Here is a 26,928-nt window from a genome sequence, read left to right on the forward strand (position 1 = left end):
AGCCCTGACAGTGTGAAATTGATTGCTTATTATTTTTCTTACTTCATTTTAATATAGTTTTACAGAGATATAAATTTAGTTCTACATGTAGTTTTATGCAGTGTAGTTTTACATAGATTCCTCTTAGACATTTGTAATGTTATATGAATTTTGGTATGTCAAGATTTAATGAAACATGAATATAAATTATTTTATAAATTTAAAAAATATTTTAATTACTTGGCATTAATAATCATTTTTAAAATTTCTAACATTTAGTTTAGAGGAAGAAAAAGAAACACTAGCCAGAAAAATAGGTAATTGAAATAAATTTTTCTCCTTTTGGAGGTTTGATTTTATATGAATCTTAATCAATGTAAACCTATAGTTTATCTATTATGTTAAAACTGGAAGAGATGCCGTACCATGGGAATATCTTTTATACCAAGTAAATAAACAAAAGCAAAGTTATTTCACTTTTCACTGTTACTCATTTATTACCTACTGCAATTTTCAGTTTTTGAGTTATGAATGTATATGAATATTAATGACCAACTGCAAATATTTTTGAAATCGGAAAAACAGTAGTAACATTAAAGGCAAAATAGAGAGTAAAAGGTTAACTCTTTGCTTGAAATATTGAGAGTAAGGGAAGAATAGCCAGAAAGTGGAAAAGGTTCCAAATTAAGAAACACTTTTTAGAAGCATATTAAAAAAGAGTTGAAGAAATGTATGCTAAGTCAGCTATACATCTCTTTAACTGGATGTAAGATACTATATTATTTTTATTTGCTGTACAGTAAGATCTTGATGAAGAATACTAAGGCCAAAAGTATTATATACCATATTCTTAACTGTGTGTGGTTCATGGTCATTTTGCTGTCTTATAACAAATCACAACATAAATCTTAGCAGTATATTTTTGGATCTGTATCCTAAGGCAAAAGAAATAAAAATAAACAAATGGGACCTAATTTACCTTAAAAGCTTTTACACAGCAAAGGAAGCCATCAACAAAACGAAAAGACAACCTACTGAATGGGAGAAAATATTTGCAAAGATATGACTGATAAGGGGTTAATATCCAAAATATATAAACAACCTAGTTATCCCAGTTGGGATAACTGCTAGTTATACATACAACTCAATATCAAAACAACCAAGAACCCAATTTAAAAACAAGCAGAAGAGCTGAAGAGACATTTTTCCAAAGAAGATATACAGCTAGCCAAAACGTACGTGAAAAAATGCTTAGCATCACTAATCAGAGAACTAAAATCAAAACCACAATGAGATATCACCTCACACCTGTCAAAATGGCTATCATCAAAAAGTCTACAAATAGCAAATGTTAGCTAGGATGTGGAGAAAAGGGAACCCTAGTACACTGTTGGTGGAATTGTAAATTCATGTAGCTACTATGGAAAACAGTATGGAGGTTCCTCAAAGAACTAAAAATAGAACTACCATATTATCCAGCAATTCCACTGCTGGGTATATATCTGAAGAAAACACTGGATCATTGGGATACATGCACCCCAATGTTCATAGCAGCATTATCTATAGTAGCCAAGATATGGAGGCAGTCTAAGTGCCCATCATCAGATGAATGGATAAAGAAGATGTGGTGTATGTATACACACACTAGAGTATTCTCAGCTGTAAAAAAGAATGAAATCCTGCCATTGCAACAACGTGGATGGACCTAGAGAGCGTTATGTTTAGTGAAATAGGTCAGACATAGAAAGACAAATACTCTGTTATCACTTATATGTGGAATCTAAGAAATAAAACGAATGAATATAACAAAACAGAAACAGACTCACAGATACAGAGAACAAATTAGTGATTACCTATGGGGAGAGGGAAGCGCGGGGGATGACAAGATAGGAGTATGGGATTAAGAGACACAAATTACTATTTATAAAATAAGCAACAAGAATATATTGTATAGCACAGGGAAATGTAGCCATTGTTTTGTACTAACTTTAAATGGATTATAATCTATAAAAATATTGAACCATTATGTTGTCATCTAAAACTAATATATTATAAATCAATTATTTCAAAAATAAAGAAAAAATTAACAAATAAGTAAAAATAAACACAACCTCTTTCCTCAGAAATCATCAATAACTGAGAAAGTGTGAACGTTTCATGTGCTTAGTAAGATAGAGTTTAGGTATAATATTCTAGGTGGTATTCATACAGTGGACTGTATAATGTAGAGAATCTTTATACTCTAATTTTTTTTACTAGAATTTAGTAGCATTCAGTGCCTTCTGTTGTCAGATGCCTTCACTTGGAAATTTTGGCTGTTTTATTACCAGTTAAAAAACAAACAATGCATTGTGTAATTTCTTAAAATTTCAGAAAGCCAACACATTTAGATACAGTCAAAGTCACTTTTCTTTTCTGACTCTAGTTATACAGAGTTGGAGCAGTAGTACAGAATACTATGTGAGATTTCATGACCCTGCACGTGAATTACTCTGCTGCCAGCATTCCTCTTGCTCCAGGGCACGTGGGGGAAAGAGTTCAGGGTGGTCAGTCTTTTGTTCTATTCAAACATTCAGCTGATAGAGTGAGGTCTACCCACATTGTAGAAGCCAATCTGCTTTGCTTAAAATGTACAGATTTAAATGTTAATCTTATCCAAAAACTCCCTTACAAAAACCTCCAGAATAATGTTTGGCCAAATTCCTGGGTACCATGGCTCAATCAAGTTGTCATGTAAAAGTAACCATCACAAGTGGACTCTATATTCTACTGACATATCAAAATGAATTGTGTGGCATAATAGTTATGTGTTGGGATAACTGCTAGTGAGGAATGATGCCCTTAACATTAGAGCTTTCCACAAGCAAATCTAGTTGATTTGACTAAGGTTGATTTTATGACCTGCTTTTTAGTATTTGTTGTGATAAACCCCAAACTGAGACTCCAAAAGGCGGAGTAGTGGGGTTTTTTTTTTAAGAGACATCTGGATTTAAATTCTGGGTTTTAGCACACAGTGTTCTCTGAGGTGAGTTCACTTAGATGCTGGTAATTTTCTCTGCCCATATTTAAGCATTACGCGTCTTTTCTCCTCCTTGTACTAAAGGAGCAAACAGAATGTTTTCATTTTGCTCATAATAACTTACTTATGGATTGATCACCTTTTCTTTCTGATGTGTGCATGTGGGAGGGATAAGATAAAAACAAAGTAGTTTCTAAAATGATGTCTGAAGTTTCAAGAACATTTTTGCATATGTTTGCTTTTGAAAAAATGTAATCTGAGACCTGATTAGCTTAATGCAAAGTGAAAAGTTTAGTCTCTGCATAAGCTAGCGATTGGTAATGCTACCAAAAAGACTTCCATTCTTGATGAGAAAATTCTTAAAATATAAGACAGTCTCCTTATAAGCTCAATCTTCTTTTCTGTTAAAAGTAATTACAACTTCTACAACATTAATAAATGTAACTCAGTTGCTCCATCTTTAGTATTCTGTAGGACAGCTTATGCATCCCTCTAGTTGAACTTATTTCGGTGTATATTAATTATGTGTGTATGCCTTTTTTTATTCAGTTATAAACTCCTTAAGCACAGGGCAGTTCTATTCAACTAGCATTAATTGGGTACCACCATGCATTAGTTGGTACCTTGCCCTGGAGCGATTGGATAGACAAGTAACAGATAAGTTTTAATACAGTATAACACATTATATAATAGAGCTGATTACAAAGTGTTCAGAGAACTGGGTTCAATTCATAGTTGTAAGAGTCTTTCAGAGTGTCACAGAGGGACTGACATTTCACCTAGATTCTGATGGATAAATGGGTGTTTCATAGGCGGATTATCTTATCCTTCTCCTTTTACCTACCTTTTCTTCAAACCCTAGATAATATCAGCCATCTACCTTTTCCACTTCTCAATTCTGGCAGCCTCCAGCTGCTGGTAAAAAAATCACCCAGTGGTACAGAATGTTGCTATTACAAATTTAGGGTCTCTAGCTTCAGATAGTAGTGCTTTTTATGTGTTCCTTCTTTGTGGAATAAATTTTTCTCCTTTTTCTGCTGAACATGCTTTTTTGGGCTTCAGAACTCAGTTTAAATGTTAACCTTGTTTATGGAAATTTCTATGATCTTCATGGAACTGTGATTGCTTCCCATTATACATTGTATGTAACCTCCATGGTGTTATCAGTCGCAGTGAACTGTGGTAATTTATTTACCTCTCTCTTTCTCTTACCAGACAGCTCACTGAGGATATGATTTGTATCCTTTAGCTTATATTCCCAATATGGTAGGGACTCAGTAAAAAGACATCTTCTGTGGATAATCTCATCTACTCCAAGTCTTCAGCTACCAAATAGGTTCTAACAGCTTGGAAACAATTACAACATTGTGTGTGAATATTGGGGAAGAGGGGTGAATTTGATAAGCAGGATCAGGGAATGCTGGATTTTGAAAATACAGTGTACTTTACCCAGGTCATGTGAGGGCACAAGGATTATGGGAAGAACATCCCAAGCAATGGAGGCAACATATACAATGTCACAGTGGTGGGGAAGAAACCTAGTTCAATCAGAAACTGAAACTGGAAAGAGAGTAGGGGTCAAATTATGAAAGGACTTTTATGCCATACGTCTGAGTCCACGTGGGCTGCTATAACAAAATAGCCTGGACTAGGTGGTATTCCTCACACTTCTGGTGGCTGGGAAGTCCAAGACCAAGGCACCAGCAGATTCTGGTGAGGGCCTGCTCTCCGATTCATAGACCGCTGTCTTTTCACTGGAACCTCACATGGTGGAAGAAGCATGGCATCTCTCTGGGGTCTATTTTTGTAAGGTCATTAATCCCTACATGAAGACTGCCCTGTGACCTACAGATGCCAATCTCTTTAGCTTTGTTTACTTCATATTTTTCCCCAAGGTGTTTCACAGGATGGAGATAGATCTTTTACTAAAAATATTCCTTCACTGTGTTTTACTATGTCCTTGTTCTCTTAGTATGAAGTGAGGAAATCCACGTTTACCGTAGGGACCACGTTTTCAGTAATTACTGTGAACTTAGAGTTGAACGATTCTAGTTATATACTCTGCTTTTACCACAGTCATTAGCACGGTTCCTCCGGGTATTTCTCAGCAAATATCTTTCTTTTATTTTTTAACCAACTCAGTTTTTAGCAACTGACCTAGTTGGTGGTAAGTTTAAGGAAAATAGACTAGCAGATCTCCCTGCTTATTCTAGTGATTTCCAAATACATAACTTCTCCAACTCCCACAGCTTACATTATCCCTGGAATTGAAATGACTACAAAACTGTCAAAATCATTTATTGTAATTTTATAAATGACTCTCACAACTTAATCTTTTAGTAAGACCTCTTTCTGATGGTGAGTCATTGTGCAAGTGGGTCTTTGTTCTGCCCTGTTTCTTTTCATGACTATATCCAGCCTTTTCTTTCCTGTACTTCATGTTCCTTTTATTTGCTTAAAATCTTTATTGCGGGAAAAAGATTCTCATCAGTGAAAGAAAAAGCATTTTATAACAACCCCCCATATACTTCCATTTTCTTTTAGAAACATTAATTTCTCATTTATCAGGTCCTTTAATCTTATATCCAATATAGTCCTCTTCTGTGTTTTAAATATATTTTAAACCTGTTTCATTTTCTCTATACACAGTTCCCTTTCTCTCCTTCAATCACTGAGTCAATTTATCTATCTCAAAATACTGTGCATCCCTTTCTTACCCAGTTGTCTTAGTTTAGTTCTTACTTCTGAAAAATATGTTAAATAAAAATATTTGTCACGTAATAACTTGGTGAATCTGGTCAAGGTATTGTTAGCACTATATATCTTCTAAATTAACAGTTGTGTTAGGAAGAGCACTGGACTAGGAATCAGAAATTGGTTTCTTATTGCTTTTCCAATATAATCATATAGCTTTATTTGTAGTATGAAGAAAACATAACCTATCATGCCTATGTCACATGTCTGTTTTAAAAAATGAGTTTTTATGGTAGTCAGGTATCTTTAAAAGTTTAAATGGCTCTCAGTCAGGTGCCTTTAAATGAGGACACTATGCCTCTGTGTAGGAATTAGCTATAGTGGTGGTGTGGGTGTGGCATTTCAGAGAGGGAACAAATGCAGTAAGAAAGTATGAAATAAAATGATTAATTTAGACTTCTATAAGCAATTTAATGTGGCTAGAATGTAGGATATCAATGGAGGAGTATCAGGAGATATGGTTGGGAAATATAAATGTCATGGATGTGCTTGAATGTTTAATTAAAACTTATAGACGATCATTTAAAGATTTAAAGTAGGGGAGTGACATAAAATTTGTATTTCCAGAAGCTATTCTGCCGTCAATGTAGATGACAGTTGCAGGGGAGGCTGGAGTTAGGGAGACTCTTGAGGAGGCTGTTGCATTTAATAAAGGTCAGAATTGAGAACTGGAAGTAGCACGAATGTAACAAGGAAAGGATAGATGCACAAGATGCTAGTCAGATGGAATCTACAGAACTTACAGTACTTTCTGATTAACATGGGTGGTAGCAAGGCATTTACTAAAAGAAAAATTTATAATCATTCTAGGGCTTGTGGCTTAGATGGGTTCCCTGCCATTAACTGCAATAGAGACTAAAATGAAAGGAAAGGAAGAGAGTAAATTGGATTTTGGAAATGATAAATTTGAGGTATTTATTGTATATCCAAGCGCACATGCTTTGTTTTCCTTTGGATAAAGGGAGAGAGGATTTGGGGCTCGTCTGTGTGGTAGGAAATGAAACCTTGGATTTGGATCAGATCTCCCAGGCACAGGGCCAGATCTCTTGTTACACCCTATTCTAAAAATCTACCCCTTGAGAAATAAATAGTTCCCCAGAGACAACGATACACACACAGCCCTGGAGTCATATTCCTTGTCCTTGCAGTCAATCCCAAATCTGAATCTTCCCTTCACAGTCAGTCACGAGGATCCTTGGACATATAATATAAGTAAAAATAGCAATTCTTTATTGTTCTCATAACTAGAAGTAAATAATCCAAGTACATTTTTAATCTAATAGAGTCACAGTAATGACAGTCATTATTTTTGTTTTTCTAATTTGGAGTTTACTGTAAATTGGCTATCAAATGCTCTTCATTAGCTTCTCCTCATAAAGCCTATATGCCAACATAACCTCATAAATTCAGCTTATAGCAGCATACCTGAAAACCTACTCTTGATATTTAACTGTAAAGCCAATTATTTTAATGTATTTACTTGGCAGCTTTGTTGGGAACTTTAGCATTTTTCGAGCCATATCTTAAATTCCCATTCCTATTCCACCCATTCTCTGTCTTCTCCTGGGTTATTGGTCTTGAGAAATTCTATGAGTTGTGCTTTAACTTCTCCTCTCCCTATAGCATTGTAGCACAGCTTCTTGATTTACCCTTCTTTCAAGTTTCTCTGACCCAATTGCTCAGTTTTCTTTTTCTTTCTGTCACTGGCAGTTTCATAACGAAGCTGCTTCTTGCCACCAGGAGGTCAGGTGGGGTGTGGACATAGGACTGCAGAGACAGAATAGTGCTTGCAGAACTGCAAGGGCTACTCTAATGGATATGACTCCTGCCGTAGCTCCACAGATATTATTTTAGAGTAGCAACTGCCCTTCATGTATGGGTCCTTCAAAATTCAAGGAATGCCAGCTGCCTATAATTTGTAGGCATACTCAAACGCTTTTATGACTGCACCTAAATGTGAAGGGGGAGAAAGAAGTGGAATTGATTCCTGCAAATATTTAAAATGGGTATAGTTCCAATGTCAGTAGTAGTATGGCTAAAGATAATGAAAAGTCTGCCTTTTTTTTTTTTAGGACTCCTGATCACAACACATGATTTCTTTTTACAAGCAGTCATTCATTTAGACCTGCAAACACCACCGCTGACGCCTTCTTAATGCTCTCTTAAAATCATTTCAGCGGTGCTCACAGATATCTGTGAACATGTTTAGTTCACAGATACACATTGTGAGATGCAGTAGAATGCCAGTGTAGAAAGCATATATGAAATGAGGCTGAAACTTTGTCATTGTTTATTGGATAGTGGCATTTTAATGATAAGCAGTATTTGGCCCTTTATGTTTTCATGACAAACGAAAGAAGATAATTCCCAGCTGTTTAAGTTCTAAACCTATATATAAATCCACATGCTAGCAAGTAAATAGAATTCCTTTTCGATTTTTCTAAATTGTAAATCAGATTTATATGAAAAATCAGATTATATTTTCCCTTTTATTTCTCTGACAATAGTATTAAAAAAATACTATTCCCAAATCTTGATTCATCTTATTATAACTGTTTTCCCAGTTCCCTGGATTGTAATCCATGGAAACTCATCAGAGTGCAAGAGTCTTGTATTGCTTTGTTTTCTTTTTTTCCCCGTGCCCCTGACATTCAGCTCTGATGTTAAGCCATTTTTTTAGTTATAGTTAAAGTGAGACGTGCCTGGGTGATTTGCAGTTAACTGCTCGCCTCCACACACACAAATGCCTCAGCTTCACATCTAATCATGATTCATCCCTCATGCCAGATTTTTGCTGTCATCCTAGCACCAGCAGATGGTGGGACAAGACCCCTGGGGCAGTCAACCCCAGTGTCCTACCGTTGTAGCAGTGGTCAGAAAAGGAAGAATTTTAACATGGCAAACTGAGTTCAGTTCTTTTGGCTTCTTGCTAGAAAGAATAATAATGATAATAATAATTAACAGAAACTTGGTGTCAGATTTTCAGGTGGTACCTTAAAAACGTATTTTTTAATCCAAGAAACAAAGTAAAAGTGAAAAGCCACATTGTATTTTATAAATGCGCTTGCTGAAAGGACAGCTCCTGTGTTTATGTTCTATCATGTGTACTTTACATTTGTAATAATCTGAATTGTGAGAAACCAGTGAGTAGCAGCGTACAGAAAGACAAATTTCATTTACTTATGCTTAAGTAAGTTTTCTGTTCTAAAAAATAACACCAGTGGTTGCCAGGTGATACACATGTTGAATTGTTAGTGTAGTAGAATCTGAATTTGCTCTTCATGCTCTATGATTATTGGTGACTTTAGACAAGTTTACTTTATCTTTCTGGGCTTCTGTTTCTTCACCTAATAAAAAGCGCTGTTTTAAAGTATCTCCAAAATATCCTTTTTTATTACAGTACATAAAATGTAAGAAAACCAAAATAGCATTAGCTGTATTAAAGTGTACTAGGCGTATGGAAAAGGAAATGCATGGATGGAGTTTCAACATTGACTAATTTTGATTACTTGATCTTTTGTACTAATGTCATATATAAACATGCACATATACCCAAGTAACTACAGTAATTGCAAAGAAGTGTTTTTAAGATAACAAATCCATGGAACTTTTACAATTTTCAATTTTTACAAATTTATAAATAATTTTCCATATAATTTTCTATTGCTTCAGCCCTGATAATGTTAAGAGTGTTATACCTCTTTAACCCAGAATCCTGGCTAGTCCTGGGTTACACAGAACATTGCTTTTTAACTTTTTGACCAGAATCTACGATTAGTGGTACATTTTACATTCAGTAAGCACACACATACAGTTACATGTGCATGTGTTTCACTCAGTGTTTTACCTTACTGTCCGCAAAAAAATTTTTTTCTATTCTTTTGTTGTTGTTGTGGATATTGTTGATTCTATTTCTCTTTTTAAGAAATTGCTGGTCCTTGCTCACCAGATTGATTTCAGGGTTCTTAATGGATTGGGACCCACAGTTTGAAAAACACTGAGCTAAACAATCAGCGCTTACTATATGAAGAGATTTTTTTTTTTGCGGTACGCGGGCCTCTCACTGTTGTGGCTTCTCCCGTTGCGGAGCACAGGCTCCGGACACGCAGGCTCAGCGGCCCTGGCTCACGGGCCCAGCCGCTCCGCAGCATGTGGGATCTTCCCAGACTGGGGCACGAACCCGCGTCCCCTGCATCGGCAGGCGGACTCTCAACCACTGCGCCACCAGGGAAGCCCTAATCAGCGCTTACTATAAAGAAATAGATAATTTTTTGTAGACTTTCTCAAATTATTAAAAATGATTTCCTACTCTCTGTTGATCAGAGCAGCTGCCATTTACTTAACAAGAAATCGTTAGAGTTCTCTTGTTTGTTTGTATAACCAAAGGATGTAAAGGATATAGAGGAGCTACACATAGAAATAAATTTAAATAGAATGTCTTAATGAGCCTTATAGCTCCCTGTTTTTAAACAATGCCATTCCTCTTCGTTGTTAAGAGCCAAATAGTGATTTTAAATTTTGTTTCCTTGAGCTTGTCTTTATTTCCATCATCATTCCAGGTGTTCCTGTTTTTTATTTTAATAGGTCATGCTTTTTACATGAAGCAGCTTGATTTCATACAAAGGCTCTTTATTTGTATTTTAACAAAGATGGAAAGAAAAGGAAAGAAGTAGGTCTTCTTGAATTTCTATATCACCATATAGAGTTCTAAATACCATGGCCTTATTGCTGTTGACTATTTCCCTTTCTCATTAGTGGTGGTTTGAATAAGTTGTGTGAGAAACATAGTAATCATATGGAACTGAATAGTCTCTTCTATCACTCCATATAAAATGATATGAGGTTTCGTTTTTAGTTGCCACTTATTTTTTTTAATTGCTGTAGCATTATAGGTAATCATAGAATTCACATGTATTAATAACACACTGTTAGAGAATTCAGAAGGGAAGTAGAAAGTAAAGCATTCCTACTCTGAATAGACAGTGTTGGAAGTAACATTGAGAAGTAAATTTGGTATGCAAATGGTATATTCAGAAAGGATTCCTTTATAATCTGTAGATTTAGAAAAGATTGTATTAGAAAGTGTTTTGCATAGATAAAAACTGAACATAAAAGCAGCTTGTGGAACTGAAGGTAATTTTATATAAATATACACATTTTGATATATAATGAACTGTTTCTATTATGGATGGTGAAAATTCTTAAAGAAAAATTTATTGTAGATGAAGTTGTCAGTGTTAGTGTTGAAGATGTTCACTGAAGCTCTTTGTATGTATCTCTTTCAGATATGGAAACAAGTGAAAAAATCCAAGGAAGTGGAATACTTCAACTGTTTGCAAGTCTGTTGGTTCCACAGTCTTCCTGCACAGCCAAAGTAGCTAACATCATAGCAGAAATAGCCAAAAATGGTGAGGTTTTCCTCAAGAACTTTTCTGCTGGGAACATCTTCAGTTTTACACCCTACCTGTCAGTATGTTTTATTAATTTATGTTTTAATTTTGTAGATTAGACCTTTTTACTTTCTTTCTATTTTTCTTTTCTTTGACTTTTTTCACGTAATGAAATGTTGTTTAAAATGACTATCATTATAGTCATTCTATTCGTACGTTTCCCATTTGCTATTCCATTCCTTCAGAGTAGAATTAAAGAACAGCACTGCTAGTCCTGTACCTGTATCATTTATTGCTTTGGTTACAGGATTCTTGAGCTGCCACTGAGTCATTCGTCTTCATTGTCACAGGAGAGCTTACCCTTTTTCAGTGTATACGTTGGTTTGTGTTATATCCAGATAAACTCACTGTTTTTTTCTTTTTAGTCTGACCTACTGACGTTGGCACTTGACTGCAACAGTGTAGTCGGAATACATACTGGTTTCTGAATTCATCTTCATGAGAAACATTTATTTCTTAGGTTTCCATGTAATGATAGCAAAGCATAGATTATAAAATAGCCGTCCCATTATATATGGTTTATATCCAGTGAGAGGGGATTCTTTGGAAGAATTATTTTGTAGCAGAAATATTTGTGTATGATTTTAGTTTAGTCAATTTGAGAAAAACACTGACTTCTTAAAGCAGTTTTTAAGCAAAAGGGGAGGCCATGCTAAATGTAATACCATTAGTATGCCTCAGTTTGTCAAAGTTTGATATTATTTTTAGTTCTTTTATTTTAGTAAGTTGCATATATTATACTTTAAAAAAAGAAACTTTAAAATTCTGGCTTCAGTTTTACACAATTTTATACATTGTGGAATCACTGTGGCAGGTGGCATTGTAAAGTATGTTTTTAGCCCAGTAAAACAACTTGTTCATATGTGTGTTACCAGAAAGAATTGCCATGAAATTTTTTCATTTGTTTAGAGGTGCTCAAAATATCTTTCCAAATTCCAATATTGGTAAATCATTTTTTGGTTGTTAATGAAAACTGACCATCTATTGTTTGTATGTACATCTAAGCTATTGTAATTTATAATCATTATGCTGTGCTCTGGAGTTGAGCTGGTCATAAATGTTCAGAGATTCCTAGTGGTCTGGAGTATTTAGTGTACTTCAAGAAGATTTGAACTGCTCTGAATAGATAGGGATCACCTTGGGACAACAAAGAACTCCTGAAGCAGATCTAGTTTGAAAATGAAACCCCTTCAGATATTGTTTGTTAACTTAGAGCAACCACTATCTAAATCTTCTTAGATGCAAAGCAGCTTGATTTTTAAGATCAAGTAATTTATTTTTAACTTCATTAGAAACACAGTATAGTTTCCAGAAATCAATTTTTATCTTAAAACTTTTTTTCTTAAGAATGAGCACACACACATAACATAGATTGAGAAATTTTGAATAGATTTTTTTTTGAAATGGCTTGCCATTCCTATATGATCTTATTACTTAATAGTATCAATCCTTATAATACTTGGTCACAGTTGCATGATAACTCTGCTGCTAGAGGTTGCTTCTAGTTACACTCTAGTAGATGACAACTATGTTTTAAAGACATAATTTATAGCATTTATACTTTTAATCAGAGGCTTGTTAAGGGCATGCCACTAATCCCTACTGGTTAAAATAAATGGGATCCGTTTAAATGGTTGTTTACTGCTTAATCGTCACATTGTTTCTTTTTTAAGTGACTGGCTGAGAAAGTGGATTAGAGTCTTTCTTTTTAAATAAATATCTTCAGAAATGCAACATGACCCAACAGAGATATTAACTAGCCTTATATTTCTTCTGGTTAGAAACTTGACAATGAAAGAAGATTGTGTGAACCGGAGAAAAAAAGAAATTGGAAGTTGATCTGTTCATCGTCACTCTGCTGTGCACGTTATATAATAATAGAAGAGAAGTGTTAGCATATACTTGTTAGATTTGGATTAATTATAAAATATAATTATGGTTAAATTTGTACATACAAAAGGAACTCTCTAAAAATTAGCGTACCTGACTATGTGCTGATGTTCAAAATCCAGAGTATTAGTAAGAAGTTCCAGGGGCAAGTTTAACGTGGGAGCATAGCTATGACCATAAATTGCAGTAAAAGATTTTGATATCTTTTAAATAAAGTGTTCCCCTATATAACAGATTTAAGATGGATTTGAGGCAAAGGAAAAATAAGTAAAAGAGGAAGTATCTGAATATTTCTTCCTTTTTAGAATTGTACTCTCAGAGTGTCTAATAATAATAATAACAACAACAACAACAAATTTCTGAAACGAGGTACTGTTTATGTGTCTACAGTGCTGATAACTGAAGTTGAAAATGTGTGAAAGCAAACAAAACCTTTACATCTTATTCCCCTCCTCCAACTCCTCCCCCCCTCCCCCCTCCACCTTCCTCCTCTTATAACATCCAGGTATAAGAAGATAGTGATAAATTAGGTATAATGAAAGTTAATGAAAAATTCTTTTGGTTTATTGTAGAGACTATCAGCAAAGAAAAATATGACCCCACTCATTTTTGTGTACTTATTTCATGAAGTATTTAGTAGGGTTGTAATGATACTTTTAGACAGAAATGTACTCTTCAGATAGTAAGCCATCTTAAACATTTTCATATTAGATATTTATTTTATTAAGGGAGGTTTTTTATGTAATTGAGAATCTTTATATTTTTAATTAAATATGTTCTTCTTTTCAGAATTTATGCGAATTCCATGTGTGGATGCAGGATTAATTTCACCACTGGTGCAGCTGCTAAATAGCAAAGACCAGGAAGTGCTGCTTCAAACTGGCAGGGCTCTAGGAAACATATGTTACGATAGCCGTAAGTGTTGAAATAGCAATGGTACACTTATAAACTTTTGTTTAAGAATTACGATTTTCATAATAATTCTGCTTTTAGTGTTAGCACTGTCTTTTCTAGGCTAAGACATTAATGTGAGCCAGTATGACTTAGCTCTGCTTATGTAGCTGAATCGATGGAAATTCGGGCCATAGTATTCTTTTATCTTAGACTTATCTGAAATGAATTCTTTTTCTCATATCACAAATGATATTTTCGGAGGAAAATAAGTCATTTTCTAAGAATTGGAGCTTTTAATTTTAGGAAAAAAATATATCTTTTCAATTAGGTTTTATTGAAGTACCATCTCTGCATGAGAATACTTCTGAACACATTTTTTAGTTTCTAAGTCTGTCCAAATACATTTTTAATTACTTGCAATTCAGTAAAGCCATTCATAAAAACCATTATCTTCTCAAGAGCTAGATTGGCCTATTGCATCTTGCATTGATTCCATTCCTATTTGTCATAATGTCATTGTCATCCTCACCACTTTATATAATATACTGTTCTACTAGGCAAAGAGAAAGCAAGAACTTGGGTATGGGTATAGATATTGCAAAATTTTTACATTTTCTACTTTTCCTTCCCACGTATATGCAAACAAAATACAGAAAAAAATCTTGAGTATATTCAGTTTAGTTAGGCTTATCCTGATTTTCCTTAGATTTCTGAGACAAAAACACATTTTTTAACGTTCACCTTTAAAGTCTCCTAAGAATTTAGTTCTATTTATACAACTAGGATAACTTTTATTGTTTATTTTCCCCATTGAGTTTATGTACAAAAATCATAGATAGCTCTTTTATAATACACAGTGTTTCAAAAAGTGATTTGTGCATATAAGCCAGACAAAATAAAGTCATAAACATATTTATTTATAATAAAAGAAAGAAGCAGAAAAAAAGATTGAAACTACAGCTTTCAGTTATAACTTCTCTGTAGCAGTGGTGGTAAGACTAGCCTCATTTATTCTTTCCTTTTTCTGGAATATTATATATTATATCTGAGGACACGGGATGTCTTTTAATGTGAATTTTAATTGGAGAATTTCAGTCCCTAATCCTGCTTATAAATTTACCTATCCGTGCCTTCATTCCAATTCTTACTATCCTAGGGTATTAGCTTTGTTTATAAAATCCTAGTGCTCTATGTTTATAACTTGCATTTTCATATTTAGGATTTTTATTAAACACTATAGCTTCTAACGTTAGCTTTCAAGAATGAATGTGTATTTTATATGATTAATTTTAACAATGTATATTTAATAGACCCCTGCAGAGTAATAGGCAAAGATTGATGGCAAGTATTTGGAGAGTATAATCATTACTCTTTTTATGCTTATCTTCTGTGTTTATTACTAGAATTTAAGGCTATCAAAAGTATTCTTTAATCTTTGTTCAGTTTAGATATTCTTGAATTATGCATTGTTTGAACATCATAGGAATTATCTGTTTTGAGTACTTTTGTCCTAGAGTTTCACTTAATATTGGCACAATGGAAGAAATACCCATAGTGATCTATTATCTCATCTTGCTATGATTTTTATGGGCACAGAGTAATTTTATTTCCTGTATACGCTAAAGAACCTTGAAGTTAGTGTAATAAATGTCTACTTAATAAGTATCATTTTGATGAAACTGAAGTCCATTATTATGCTGTTTATCATATCCATTTACTCTGTTCTTATGAGGTATACAGTATAAAGTCTGTGGATATGCTTTAGGCTATGAAGTTAATTTTTTGTTTCATTTATTTGTGAATATTTATAACCACTTTATTCTCATTCAATTCAATGAAAATTATAAATAGAAAATTAAGCATACTGAATACAGACTTTTTATACATTTAAACCTTGTTTAAGGAAAATGAAGTTAGTAATCTTAAAAATGAATAAATATAAGAAGTGATTTATTACTGTAAATCATGTGGTAAAAATGTATTCATTGTGCCATGCTGTCTTAAGCATATAATTTCCATAATACTGTATGCTTTCTTATCCTTTTATTTGAAATTAAATCTATGTCAGTTTATGAGTGATTTCTCCAGAATAGTTGTAGGAAGAGTACAGCACCTTTATTTTAATTACAAGAATGATATCAAAGTCTATAAATGTGATGCTGTGTGGTTGATTTTTTAATTTACTTGAAATGCAGTGACATATTATGACAAGCAGGAGTTTGAAAGAACCCAGAAATTAGATTTCTCTCTTTAAAAAGTATTGAATAACTTCTATTTTAATTAATTAATTAACCTTCTTCCCTCTTAAGAATGTAATGCTTCATTCCTAAATGGAGAATAGAAAACTACAAATGACAGCCTTGTACATACAAGGAATCTTCTTCTTACAGATAACATGTGTTTTAAAATTCACGTTTGTATTTTATCAAACTTACCCATAGGACTAATCAGTTTATTCTTGTTTTATAAATGTATTCCAAATGAATAATTTTTTAGTGTGGGTTTATTCAGAATTTTATTGGGCTTACAACAGATAGTAAAGTCAACATATACATAAAGTAGCATGGGAATCCAGTATTAGAGATAAATATGTGAGAAATTTGTGCATATTTTATAGATTTTTATTTTGATACTTAAAACATAAGGCAATTTGCCAGCATATGTCAGTTAACAGTTCTTTTTGAAAGGAGAGCTCTAACTGTAGAAAGAATTACACTTACCACGAAATTCATGGAAATCTTTTGAAAAAAGTAGGTCAGATTTCAGATTTCCCAGCTTTGACAGTGCCCATTTTATGGAACTCTTCCTAATGGAAGGAAACGGTCTTATATATCCTAACATCAGGTAATAGACTGATATAACTGCTAAATGGGACAGGATGAGGCTTGTTGCTGATGAACTTTTTGAATCCCACCCAGTCTCTCTCTTGCATATAGAGATGAAAGCATCAGTGAGTGGGAACAGTTTTCATTTAAAATGCCTGGTCTTTTTTCTGTGCTTCCAGAGAGCTGCCAAGGCATTTATGGATTTCTTTTTCGAAGTATCCAGACTTCTGATATAAGCAACGTTTTAACTCTTTGCCCTTTAACTTCTCCAAAATAATTCTTTTTATAAGAAGTTTGACATCTTTTAGATCAAAGAAGAGAGAAAAATTATATTTCAATTTGGAAAGAAGTCAGCAAAGCTGTGATGGGATATGCTAGGGGATATGATTTTAGATAACGTAGTATTACATCTCAGCAGTGCATACATTTGGCCTGTTTAATTACACATTTCTCTCAAAGGTGATATGGAAAAAAATGAGCCCCTTTTTCTCCTTACCTGGCCATTTTTGTGGTATTCTCTTCTTTTAATGATTAGTTTTGTTTATATAACTGTGCACATTTAAAATTGCTTATATAATTAAATGGTCTTATAGTATCGAAGAGCTTCATGTTAAATCCCCCCCCCCATGTTTATAATTCGTAGCGATAAATTGGTGACTGGAGACTGAGCTTTCTCTGTTTGTAGATGGTACTGTTTGAGGTCAGGAAATAATTGATATCAGAAATACTGGTCAAGTCATTTAGTAGAGGCTAAAAGAAAATGATTGCATGAAATTGAATATTTGTGCCTTTTTGTATACCAGAGAAAGAATAATATAAAATTCAAATTAATTAAAATTAAACAAATATACCTCTTTACAGAAATGAAATTAGTGCTTTTGATTATGTAATTAGTCCTATTATTAGAAAGATGCGCACTTAAGAAGCTTGTATGACATGCTGTCTTACATGATATAAAGGAAATTGAATTCTTGCTCACTAATGAAGAAATAAATCTACCAAAATGAGGTGGTAATCAGGCTTGCCAAAGCCATTGTTTATGAGGTAAACTAAGTATTGTTTATTTCAATGACTTCAAGAAGTGTAAAAATGAAAGGATGCCCAAGTACATGCATGGACCTATTTATATATTAGGGATTCTAACTGTGCTACACTATTTTTAATGTAAGGGATGAAGAAAAAATTTATTATTCTGACTGCAAACGCTGAAAAAGAATTAGCAATAATTCTGTAATATTTCATAATGTAAGTTGGTTAGATAAGAGTCATACAGACATGCTTTGAAATTGCCTAAGTAGTCAGAATATGTTTGCAGCAGTTATATTAAACACAGAACTATTTATATCTTACATTTAAAATGTTTGTTTCAGTGATATAAATTAGGTTAAGTGTTTGATTATGTTATTAAAGAGTTTGCAGGTCTATAGATTTGTCCTACTTCTTTTAGTATTCAATTTTAGAGTAGAATAGAATTATCAACCAATAAGTATAAAAATAAGATTCTTCAGCTTTTACTAATCTGTTGTAATTTTTAATAAATTTATTATCAGAGTACATCATGTATATAAGAATAAACAACTGTATGCAACTGCTTTTAGAGACAGTAAATATGGCTATTATCACATGAAAATCCTCTCTTGTAAAGATTTCCTACATATATAGGAGTTGGAAATAGATGTTGTTTTGTAACCCTATCATAAGCTCTATAAAAGGTTCCTGCCATTAAAGAGCTTTTAATATGGTGGAGAAAATAAAATGCACAAAGGAACACAACTTATGGACAATTACAGAGTATACACTTAATATGTGGTTTTTGATCAGAATGAAAATAAATGGGTGATGGGAGTAGTATTTGGAGCCATTTTTTAGAAATTAAGCAAATGGTGCATTGCTTATAAAATATAGTTTATTTTTAAATTAATAAAATTATAAATAAGTAAAATTTTAGTAAGCTCTCTGGAAGGCAAATATTACAGATTGATAAGATTTCCAGATCTACCATTTACTAAATTATCATTTAATCTTTCTGAATTTTAGTTTCCTCATTGGAAAAGTGGACTGTTGTATGGATTAAATAAGGTTATATATAGATGTACAATATAAATTATGAACTGCTAGGCAAAGGAAATACGTAGCATTTATGTATGATCATTTGTCTTACTCAGTTTGGGCTGCTATATTAAAATACCACAGACTGAGTGGCTTAAACAACCAACATTTATTTCTCACAGTTTCGGAGGCTGGGAAATCCACCCCAGATCAAAGCAGTAGTAGATTCAGTATCTGGTGAGAACACTCCTTGTTTGGCCACAGCCTTCTTATTGTATGTTCACAGAGAGAGGAGAGCTAGAGGAAGCAAGCTCTCCTGTCTCTTCATTGAGGGTTCTACCTGCATGACCTAATTACCTTCTAATGTCATAACATCAGGGGTTAGAATATCAACATATGAATTTTAGGGAGACACAAACATTCATTCTATAACATTATTGTTTCTAAAAAGTATGCTGTGACATAATGCAATGCATACACTAATGTACTCAGGATATACTTTTTTAAAGTATAAAGGACAGAATCCATATAAGGAGAGGCAAAGATAAATCTAGTAAGAGTCAGGGATAATATACTTACCATAATGAGCACTAATTTAATTTGAGCATCTCAGTTGCCAAGGTGAAAAACTTGATATGCTATGTAATTTTTATTTTATGCTAAGGAGAAATTTTGTAGCTCTTCAGTTAAACAAAAAACTGTTGAGACAAATTCTAGACGAGATTTATCATCAGGATATCATTAGCTTCTTAGATGATTCTGTATACATTCCTCTTAAAATCTGCAAAAGATATTGGTTTGCATTAGACAGTATCTTCAATAACGGTTCTAAAAAATTGCTCAAATAGTCTCCATATGATTGTTTCTTATACCACATCTTTAACAGAATCCAAGAAATAATACGGAGTACTTTAGCAAACGTAGTTCTATTTGGACAATATAGCCCAAATGTGTTGTTTTTTGGTAGTTGAACTTGATTCAAGCATACAACTTAAAATTTTCAAGAAGTTTTGACTTGAATATATTTCCTAGTTTATTTTAAACCAAAATACAGTTCTACTTTGCATTCGTTATACCTGCTCAATTTCTGTGTTGTGTAATGTATCCAAGTTCTATTTTCTGAGACCAAAAAATATAATTATCTTTTATTTTTAAGCCTGTTACCGATTTGATAAAATTTGATTTACACGATAGTGAATATTTAAAACTACCACAGTTACATGAATCTATACACATGATAAAACTGCTTTGAACTATACATGCCCACACACATATGCAAATGCATATAAAAACTGATGAAATCTAAACAAGGTCCGTAGATTGTCACTTTCCTGGTTGGTATATTGTATTAGAGTTATGTAAATGTTACCCTTGGAGCAAGCTGGTTGGAGGGTGCATAGGACCTGTCTGTACTAATTTTTTTTTTTTTGCAACTTTCTGTGAGTCTCTAATTATTTCAAAATTAAACCTTTAAAAAACTCCACATTTCTAAGAGGCATATATATAATCTGTGGGAAATGACCTTGTTTCTATCAGCCCTACTTGAGGGAGTGGGAAGAAGAAATGTATATAACATAATTACAAACTTATATACATATACACGTACATATAAACATTTAAAGTATGACCCACAACAGTAATTTTCTTTTTATTGGATTTATATAATTAAAGTGGAGGACAAAATTGCCTCTAATTTTTTCTCCTTCCAAATTTGACTTTAAGGGAAAAAAATCAACAAAAAAATTGACAGCCCTAAAATAAAATTTAGGGAGAGACAGTTCATACTTTTGGGACCTTGATCAGAACAGATAATCAGTAGGTTCTGCCTTCTGTGCATCCTGTAGGGATAGATTAGGCATTAGCACTCCTAGTCTCGGGAGGATTTCTGTGTTGGGCCACAAGCCTCTACTTCAGGTGAGATTTCTGGTGAGTCAGGATCAGCCTGTAAGTAGTTTATAATTTACCTTTGTTCTGGAAAAACCAACGCAAATAATGTGAGGGGGAAAATGTTTTGCTGGTAATCACTTCTGTTTAATTGTTCAAGTGTGTCTCCTTTGTTTAAAGAGTTAATAGTGCATTTAAGGTAATGAAACATGTGAGTAAAATAGGACACAGTGATGGTGCTGTAAGAGGATACACAATAGAGATCTAGGAGGGAGCTCATTTGTGTTTGAGCCCTCCCAATGGTGTTAATAGAGGAGGAAGCAGTCAATCTGCATAGTATCTGGACATGTGGAGAAAGGATTAGGAGATTATTCAGGAGCACAGAAAAGCATTTTAAAAGGTAGATAATACAGTAGAGAGATATGTCTGGAACCCATATTGGAAAAAGGCTAGTACAGTGGGGAGTCATTGGAGGTATTTGAGCAAGAGTTAAATGTGCAGATCGATCCCGTAGAAAAAGCTAATTTGAAAGAGATGTACATTATAAGATAGGCAGTTGCCCTTAACAAGAAGTATGTATCTGAAACACTTAGTGGACTTTTTCAAAATACATTTTCTTGGCCACACCCTAGATGATTCTAATACACATTCATACTTAAAAACCATTGGACAGTAGACTAGATGAAAAATAACCAGTTAGAAGGTTATTGTTTCTTTTCAAGCTTGAAGAATAAAAGAGAGAATAGAAAGGAAGAGAGGGTGTGTGTGTGTGTGTGTGTGTGTGTGTGTGTGTGTGTAAGAATCCAAGAAAGTATCAGGTAAGAGAAAGGAGTCCATGAGTCCAAAATTCAAATCTGGATAATATCAACAACAGAAATAGATCTCAACCAGGTGGATATGTTTGGAGGCATGTTGAATTTGAGGTGCTGTTGTCACATTCAGGTGACAGAGCTTTGAGATTCACGCACTTAAAAGTGATGGTTGACCCATGGAAATGTTTAAAGGAAATGTTTAAAGGAAAGCGTGAGGAAAACAGCCACATTTTGAGTATAGAAGAAAGGAAGGAGCTTATGAAGAAGCACTGAAAGATTCGAGGAAAACAATTTTCTTGTCATGGATTCCAAAGAGTTGGGTGATAAACACTGTCAGGTACTGCCAAGAAAAATACTGAATTTTGTCATTTGATTAACAGACATTCATGTTTTAAAAAAATCTCTAAGTCGAGTCTTGTGGAGAAAGAAATAGAATTTCAAGGGCTATGGTGAGTAATGAGGAAATGAAAAGAGGGTATTAACTTTCTAGAAATTGAATGAGAAAAGAAGAGACAGAAGCGGTTTGTGGGAAGGGCAGCATTGTGAGAGTAATTAGAGTAGTGGAAACAGGAACTTATTTGTTGGGCTAGGACCCTATGGACAAGGACAGAGTAAATTTCCTGGAGTAAATGATTGATGGGCAAAGATCATAGATGAAAAAAGAAGAAATGAAATCTTTGGTGTTAGAATGGGAAGGGACATTCTTCCTTAGAGAAAAATAACAACATAGGTGAAACTATAAAAAAACAATTTACAGTAGTACAGAGAGCAGTCAAAAGAGTGCTTCTGGCGTGGCCTCCATCTTCCCAGTAAAGTACAAGTCAAGCTCATTATTAAATAGAAGTCAGTTGCAAAGTGACGGTAAGAAGCTTTGGTGTGGGGAAGGGATCAGAGTTGGGGCTGTGAGGCGTATTATAAGCAGTCATAAGGATATGATTTTTAGGTAACCAAATGGTAGTGAAGGTTTACTGTAGGTAGAGATCTTGATTTTGCATTCATTTATCGATTTGTGTTGTGCACTTACAATGTATGTAGGCTAAGGAGTTGTTTTTGTGCTGGAATGTGTGGACAGGAAAAAGCCACTGGAAGAAAACTTGAAATTGGTATTTTCAGTTCCATAGAAGGGTTCAATTTGTATTGGAAGGAGAGGAGAAGTGAGGTAGAGATATCAAAAAGCCATTATAGTAGACCCAGGTATGATACGGTAAATACTGACTGGGGCGGAGAGAATGAAATTGAATTTTGAAGTGAGATTGGATTGATTGTCATTAATTTGGTTGGTTCTTGCAAAGTACTGTACTAGGTTTAAGCAATGTTAAATATTTAGTAACCCTTCAGATAATTTATACTTTGAGGATCTATGATTTTTCCATTTTTGTGCTTCATATTACATTCAAATACCTTTTGTTTATTAAAATGGTATTTAAAAATCTAACAGTCTATAAATTTTTACCTTCATAAAACTTGTATGGCAAAGAACACATTATATATTTAGCTGCTTTTTTCCAGTACTTGATTAGTTCCCATGTACCATGTTATAAAAAAGCTAATGCCTTGTTAAAGAGATGGACTAATAGTTTACAGGTAGTTGTGATCAATTTTAATAGATAGGAAAGTAGAGACAACATGTGAGGGAGCATTGTACATGGCAAAAGTATTAGATGATTTTTTCTTTTTTTGAACTCAATAAGAAGTCATATATGGTTGCCAAATTAAATTTTTTTGTGTGTGTCCCTTGGATACCAGATTCTCTCCTCTCCTCTGCGTCAAAGCCTAAATGGCATTTGGAATTTCCCTTTCCTGATTTAAAAAGGGTAGGGAAAGTCTTAAAAAGGGTAGGGAAAGTCTAATTATGAAGCTCTGCAAAAGTAAGATTTTTTGTTTGTTTTTGCTGTTGAAATCTGTTTTTTTCCCAGACCTTTACTATCCTAATTTCACCTGTTAAAGATAAAGTCTATGTATAGACACATTAAACATAAAATGTCTAGTCTGCTTATTGAAGCCCTGTCAATACATAGTATCCTCTGCTCTTAATTGTGTTCTGTTTTAATTTTTCTATTTTTCTTCTTTGTAACCAAGCTAAAGTACTGAAAACTTTCTCTATTTTTAATCAAAGTTATCCCTACTGCGTATCGGGAGTCTTTCCCTTGGTTGGGAAGGAATATAAAAGATAAATACTATTTAAAGGTGAATAATTCACATTCTTCTTGCTGAGTGGAATAATGTACCTTTTGAGAAACTGTGCTGTTATCAGTTTAAGTTAAATTCTAAATCATTACTACATACACATGTGAGCACACATGCAAATACGTATACATCGTCTAGGGTAGTTTTTTTAAAGTATGAAATAGTTTGATACAAAAGCGTCTCATTTAAAATAGTTGGAATAAAATTTAATTTTGATCTTGAGCAATTAGACTAATAAATTGGAGCAGTAAATTATTTACATTGTTGCCTGAATGCTGTTCAGAAGTCGTTTAAGGTAATTTTATGAAATAACTGAGTTTAATTAATAAATTGTTTATAAAATACAGATATTCAGTCTTTTGCTGATACAGTAAGTCCCCTACATATGAACCTTCAAGCTGCAAACTTTCAAAGATGCGAACTTGCATTTCATCAACATCTGGTGTGAGTGAAACTGCAGCTTGCTTTCCGTCTCCTATTGCTGACGATCCTTCAGCTCTATCATCTCCCACCTCCCTCCCTCCTCCAGTCAGTAACTCTTCTTGCCTGTTCACTTGATGTCAACCCCTGTAGGCCAGCTGTTGTACTGTATTACTGTACTTTTCAAGGTACTGTACTGTAAGATTAAAAATGTTTTCTTTATTTTTTGTGTGTTTGTTTTCTATGTATTATTTGTGTGAAAAGTATTATAAACGTATTACAGTACAGTACTGTATATTCGATTGTGTTAGTTGGGTACCTAGACTAACTTTCTTGGACTTACGAACAAATTGGACCTATGAATGCACTCTCAGAACAGAGCTTGTTCATGTATAGGGGACTTACTGTAATGTAGAAATATAAAAGCCTGGTAAACAGAGTAACTTCAGTGATTTCTTTAGCAAATGCAGTGTGACTTACGGATGCTCTATTATTATATAAAGGCTTTTTTAAAAAATTAGAGTTGTAAACAATTTTGACTGATGTGAGAAATCTATTGGTCTATATAAATTAATACTGATATCAGTAGGCATGCCAAAGCTGTCCATCAGATGCCGTGCTGTGACCTAATTTTAAACTGCATCTGTGGAACTGGTGCTTTCGTCTCCTGATCCTGCATTATAAATGTAAATATATAAATATTTGAAATTATCCTACATTAAATAAAGGCAAATTTTAAACCTGAATATAATACTGTGCCACCAAATTGCAAGCTTTATGTTTCCTTTTGATATACGGGTATTTAACGGTCATGATGTTTTTTTTCTTCATGACTCATTTTTGTAATTTCACTGGTGTAATATTTATAGCTTTTGCTTTTATATCTAGTCTTTCATGCATTTTACCTGCACCTGGATCATGAATAAGTTGTTTTTTTGAATTTCAGAAAAGATGTTGATGGGTTTAAATTTTTCATTTGAATGCTTAAAACATATTTGAATATGTCTAAGGTACATAGTAGAAATTACCTATTTTGACAAAATTATAGGGGAAAATGTAAGCATCAGAAGTTAATTTTCTTCCCTAGTAGATTTCATAAGTATGTTTTGACTTTATCTTGAAAAGCAAGGCAGGTATGTCTATTTACCAGTACCCTGCTCCTAAAAAATAAAATAGCGCTAGGCAAAATTAAGAGACAATATATTTAAGAGTACAAAAATCCTTTATAATCTTGTATATCAGAATAGAAAATATGTCTGACTTACAAAAATATGATACTACTCCTAATGATTTACATCATGACTACCAACTTATTTTTTCTTTTTCATGCACCCATAACAAATAAAATTATAGTTTTTTTAGGCTACCAACGTTTTTGGGTATGAAGACCTTCTTTTCAGCACCAAAAATAATTGTCCTCCCCCCACCTTTGAGGATATTGCTCACATACAGTAATGATTTATTTATTATGAAAGTTCATTTACACCATGTAGATTCAAAGGCTAGAATTTTTACATTGGGAGATACTTCTTTGTCATTTACAAAATGTTTCGTTTGAATCTAGTCATATGATGCTGAAGATTGCAAATCAAAAGAGACATGCCATCATAGTAAAATAGCTAACAGAGATTTAACCTGTAAACTCTTCTTTTTTAATCAGCCTTCTATATGACATAGGGAAAAAAACTATCTCTACTAAGTGAGATTAGAACTAGAAACATGACTTTATGTCATTGAAGGTATGTATTTATGTTCCTCCTTATAGAAAGTCTCAGTACATACACCATGGGTCATATGATTCGAGTGTTTTTTTCCAGTAATGATGATGAGTAAATCCCAGGAAATTCTCATTCTGTGCCTTTGTATTATTTCATGTATATATATGCACCAAATACTTTAATCAATAAATATTGATTGAGCCCACTGTGTTCAGGGCATTGTGCCAGGTGTTGGGAATCATTGAAAATAAGAGCGAGAAGCCCCTTTGTGGGTATTGCACAGGAGGAGATAGATAATAAACAAGTAAACACTACAAAAAGAAGATATTTACAGATTGTGATCATTGGTATCAAGGAAATAAACAAGATGATATAATGGAGAGTATCTGAAGGTGAAGAAAGTTCTGTTTTTATCTGAGCTGAAGTCTGAAAAAATGAGAATAAAGTAGCTATTTAAAGAGAAGGGGAAGAATATTCCTTAGAGAAGTATAGCAATTGCAAAGCGCCAATTGAGGACAGAACTTAGTTTGGTCAAAGCACAGGAAAGAGACCAAGGTATATGAGATGCAGTAGACAGGGAGAGTGTTGGATAATAAAGTGGAAGAAATAAATAAGACCTAGATCATAGCCTTGTGGGCCATCCCAGAGTAATGAGAAGCTGTCAAAGGGGATCTGGCATAGATTTTTAAAACATCACTCTTGGAGCTGCATGAAAAGTGGGTTGAGAAGAATGGAAGAGTATGGAAAGGAAGTGTGGAGACCAATTATAAGATTTGTAGCAGTCCAGGCAAGAGATAATGGTGACTTGGATTAGGTTTGTGGTAGTGAAGATGAGGGCCATCAGAAGAATTTGAGAAATACTTAGAGTGGTGGATGAATCAGGAATAAGGGTAAAGGAGAAATCAAGAGTGATTCTTAGATTTGGGGCTCGACCAGAGGATGGGGTAGTTTACCGATAAAGGAAAGAACAGAGGTTATTTTGTTATGTTTTTCTGAGTATTGTTGTTATTGCTGCTTGTTTTTGTTTTGTTTTATTTTGTTGGTGGC

The 26,928-nt window shown here is 33.7% G+C and overlaps 1 protein-coding gene across 4 annotated transcripts in view; it reads left to right on the top strand.

Annotated features, from left to right (window-relative positions):
* RAP1GDS1 (Rap1 GTPase-GDP dissociation stimulator 1) overlaps positions 1 to 26,928 on the top strand; it is a 156,618-nt gene that overhangs the window by 46,716 nt on the left and 82,974 nt on the right. For 2 of the 4 annotated variants that reach the window (XM_060147589.1, XM_060147590.1), the window contains exons 3-4: positions 11,038 to 11,160; positions 13,882 to 14,007. In XM_060147589.1, coding sequence (XP_060003572.1) covers positions 11,038 to 11,160; positions 13,882 to 14,007 — 249 coding nt within the window. Of the gene's footprint in view, positions 1 to 11,037; positions 11,223 to 13,881; positions 14,008 to 26,928 lie in introns of all 4 variants that reach the window. The other 2 variants (XM_060147592.1, XM_060147591.1) reach the window with 2 other exon arrangements.

The sequence above is a fragment of the Lagenorhynchus albirostris genome, chromosome 4 (genome assembly GCF_949774975.1).
Source record: "Lagenorhynchus albirostris chromosome 4, mLagAlb1.1, whole genome shotgun sequence".
In the NCBI taxonomy this organism is placed as follows: domain Eukaryota; kingdom Metazoa; phylum Chordata; class Mammalia; order Artiodactyla; family Delphinidae; genus Lagenorhynchus; species Lagenorhynchus albirostris.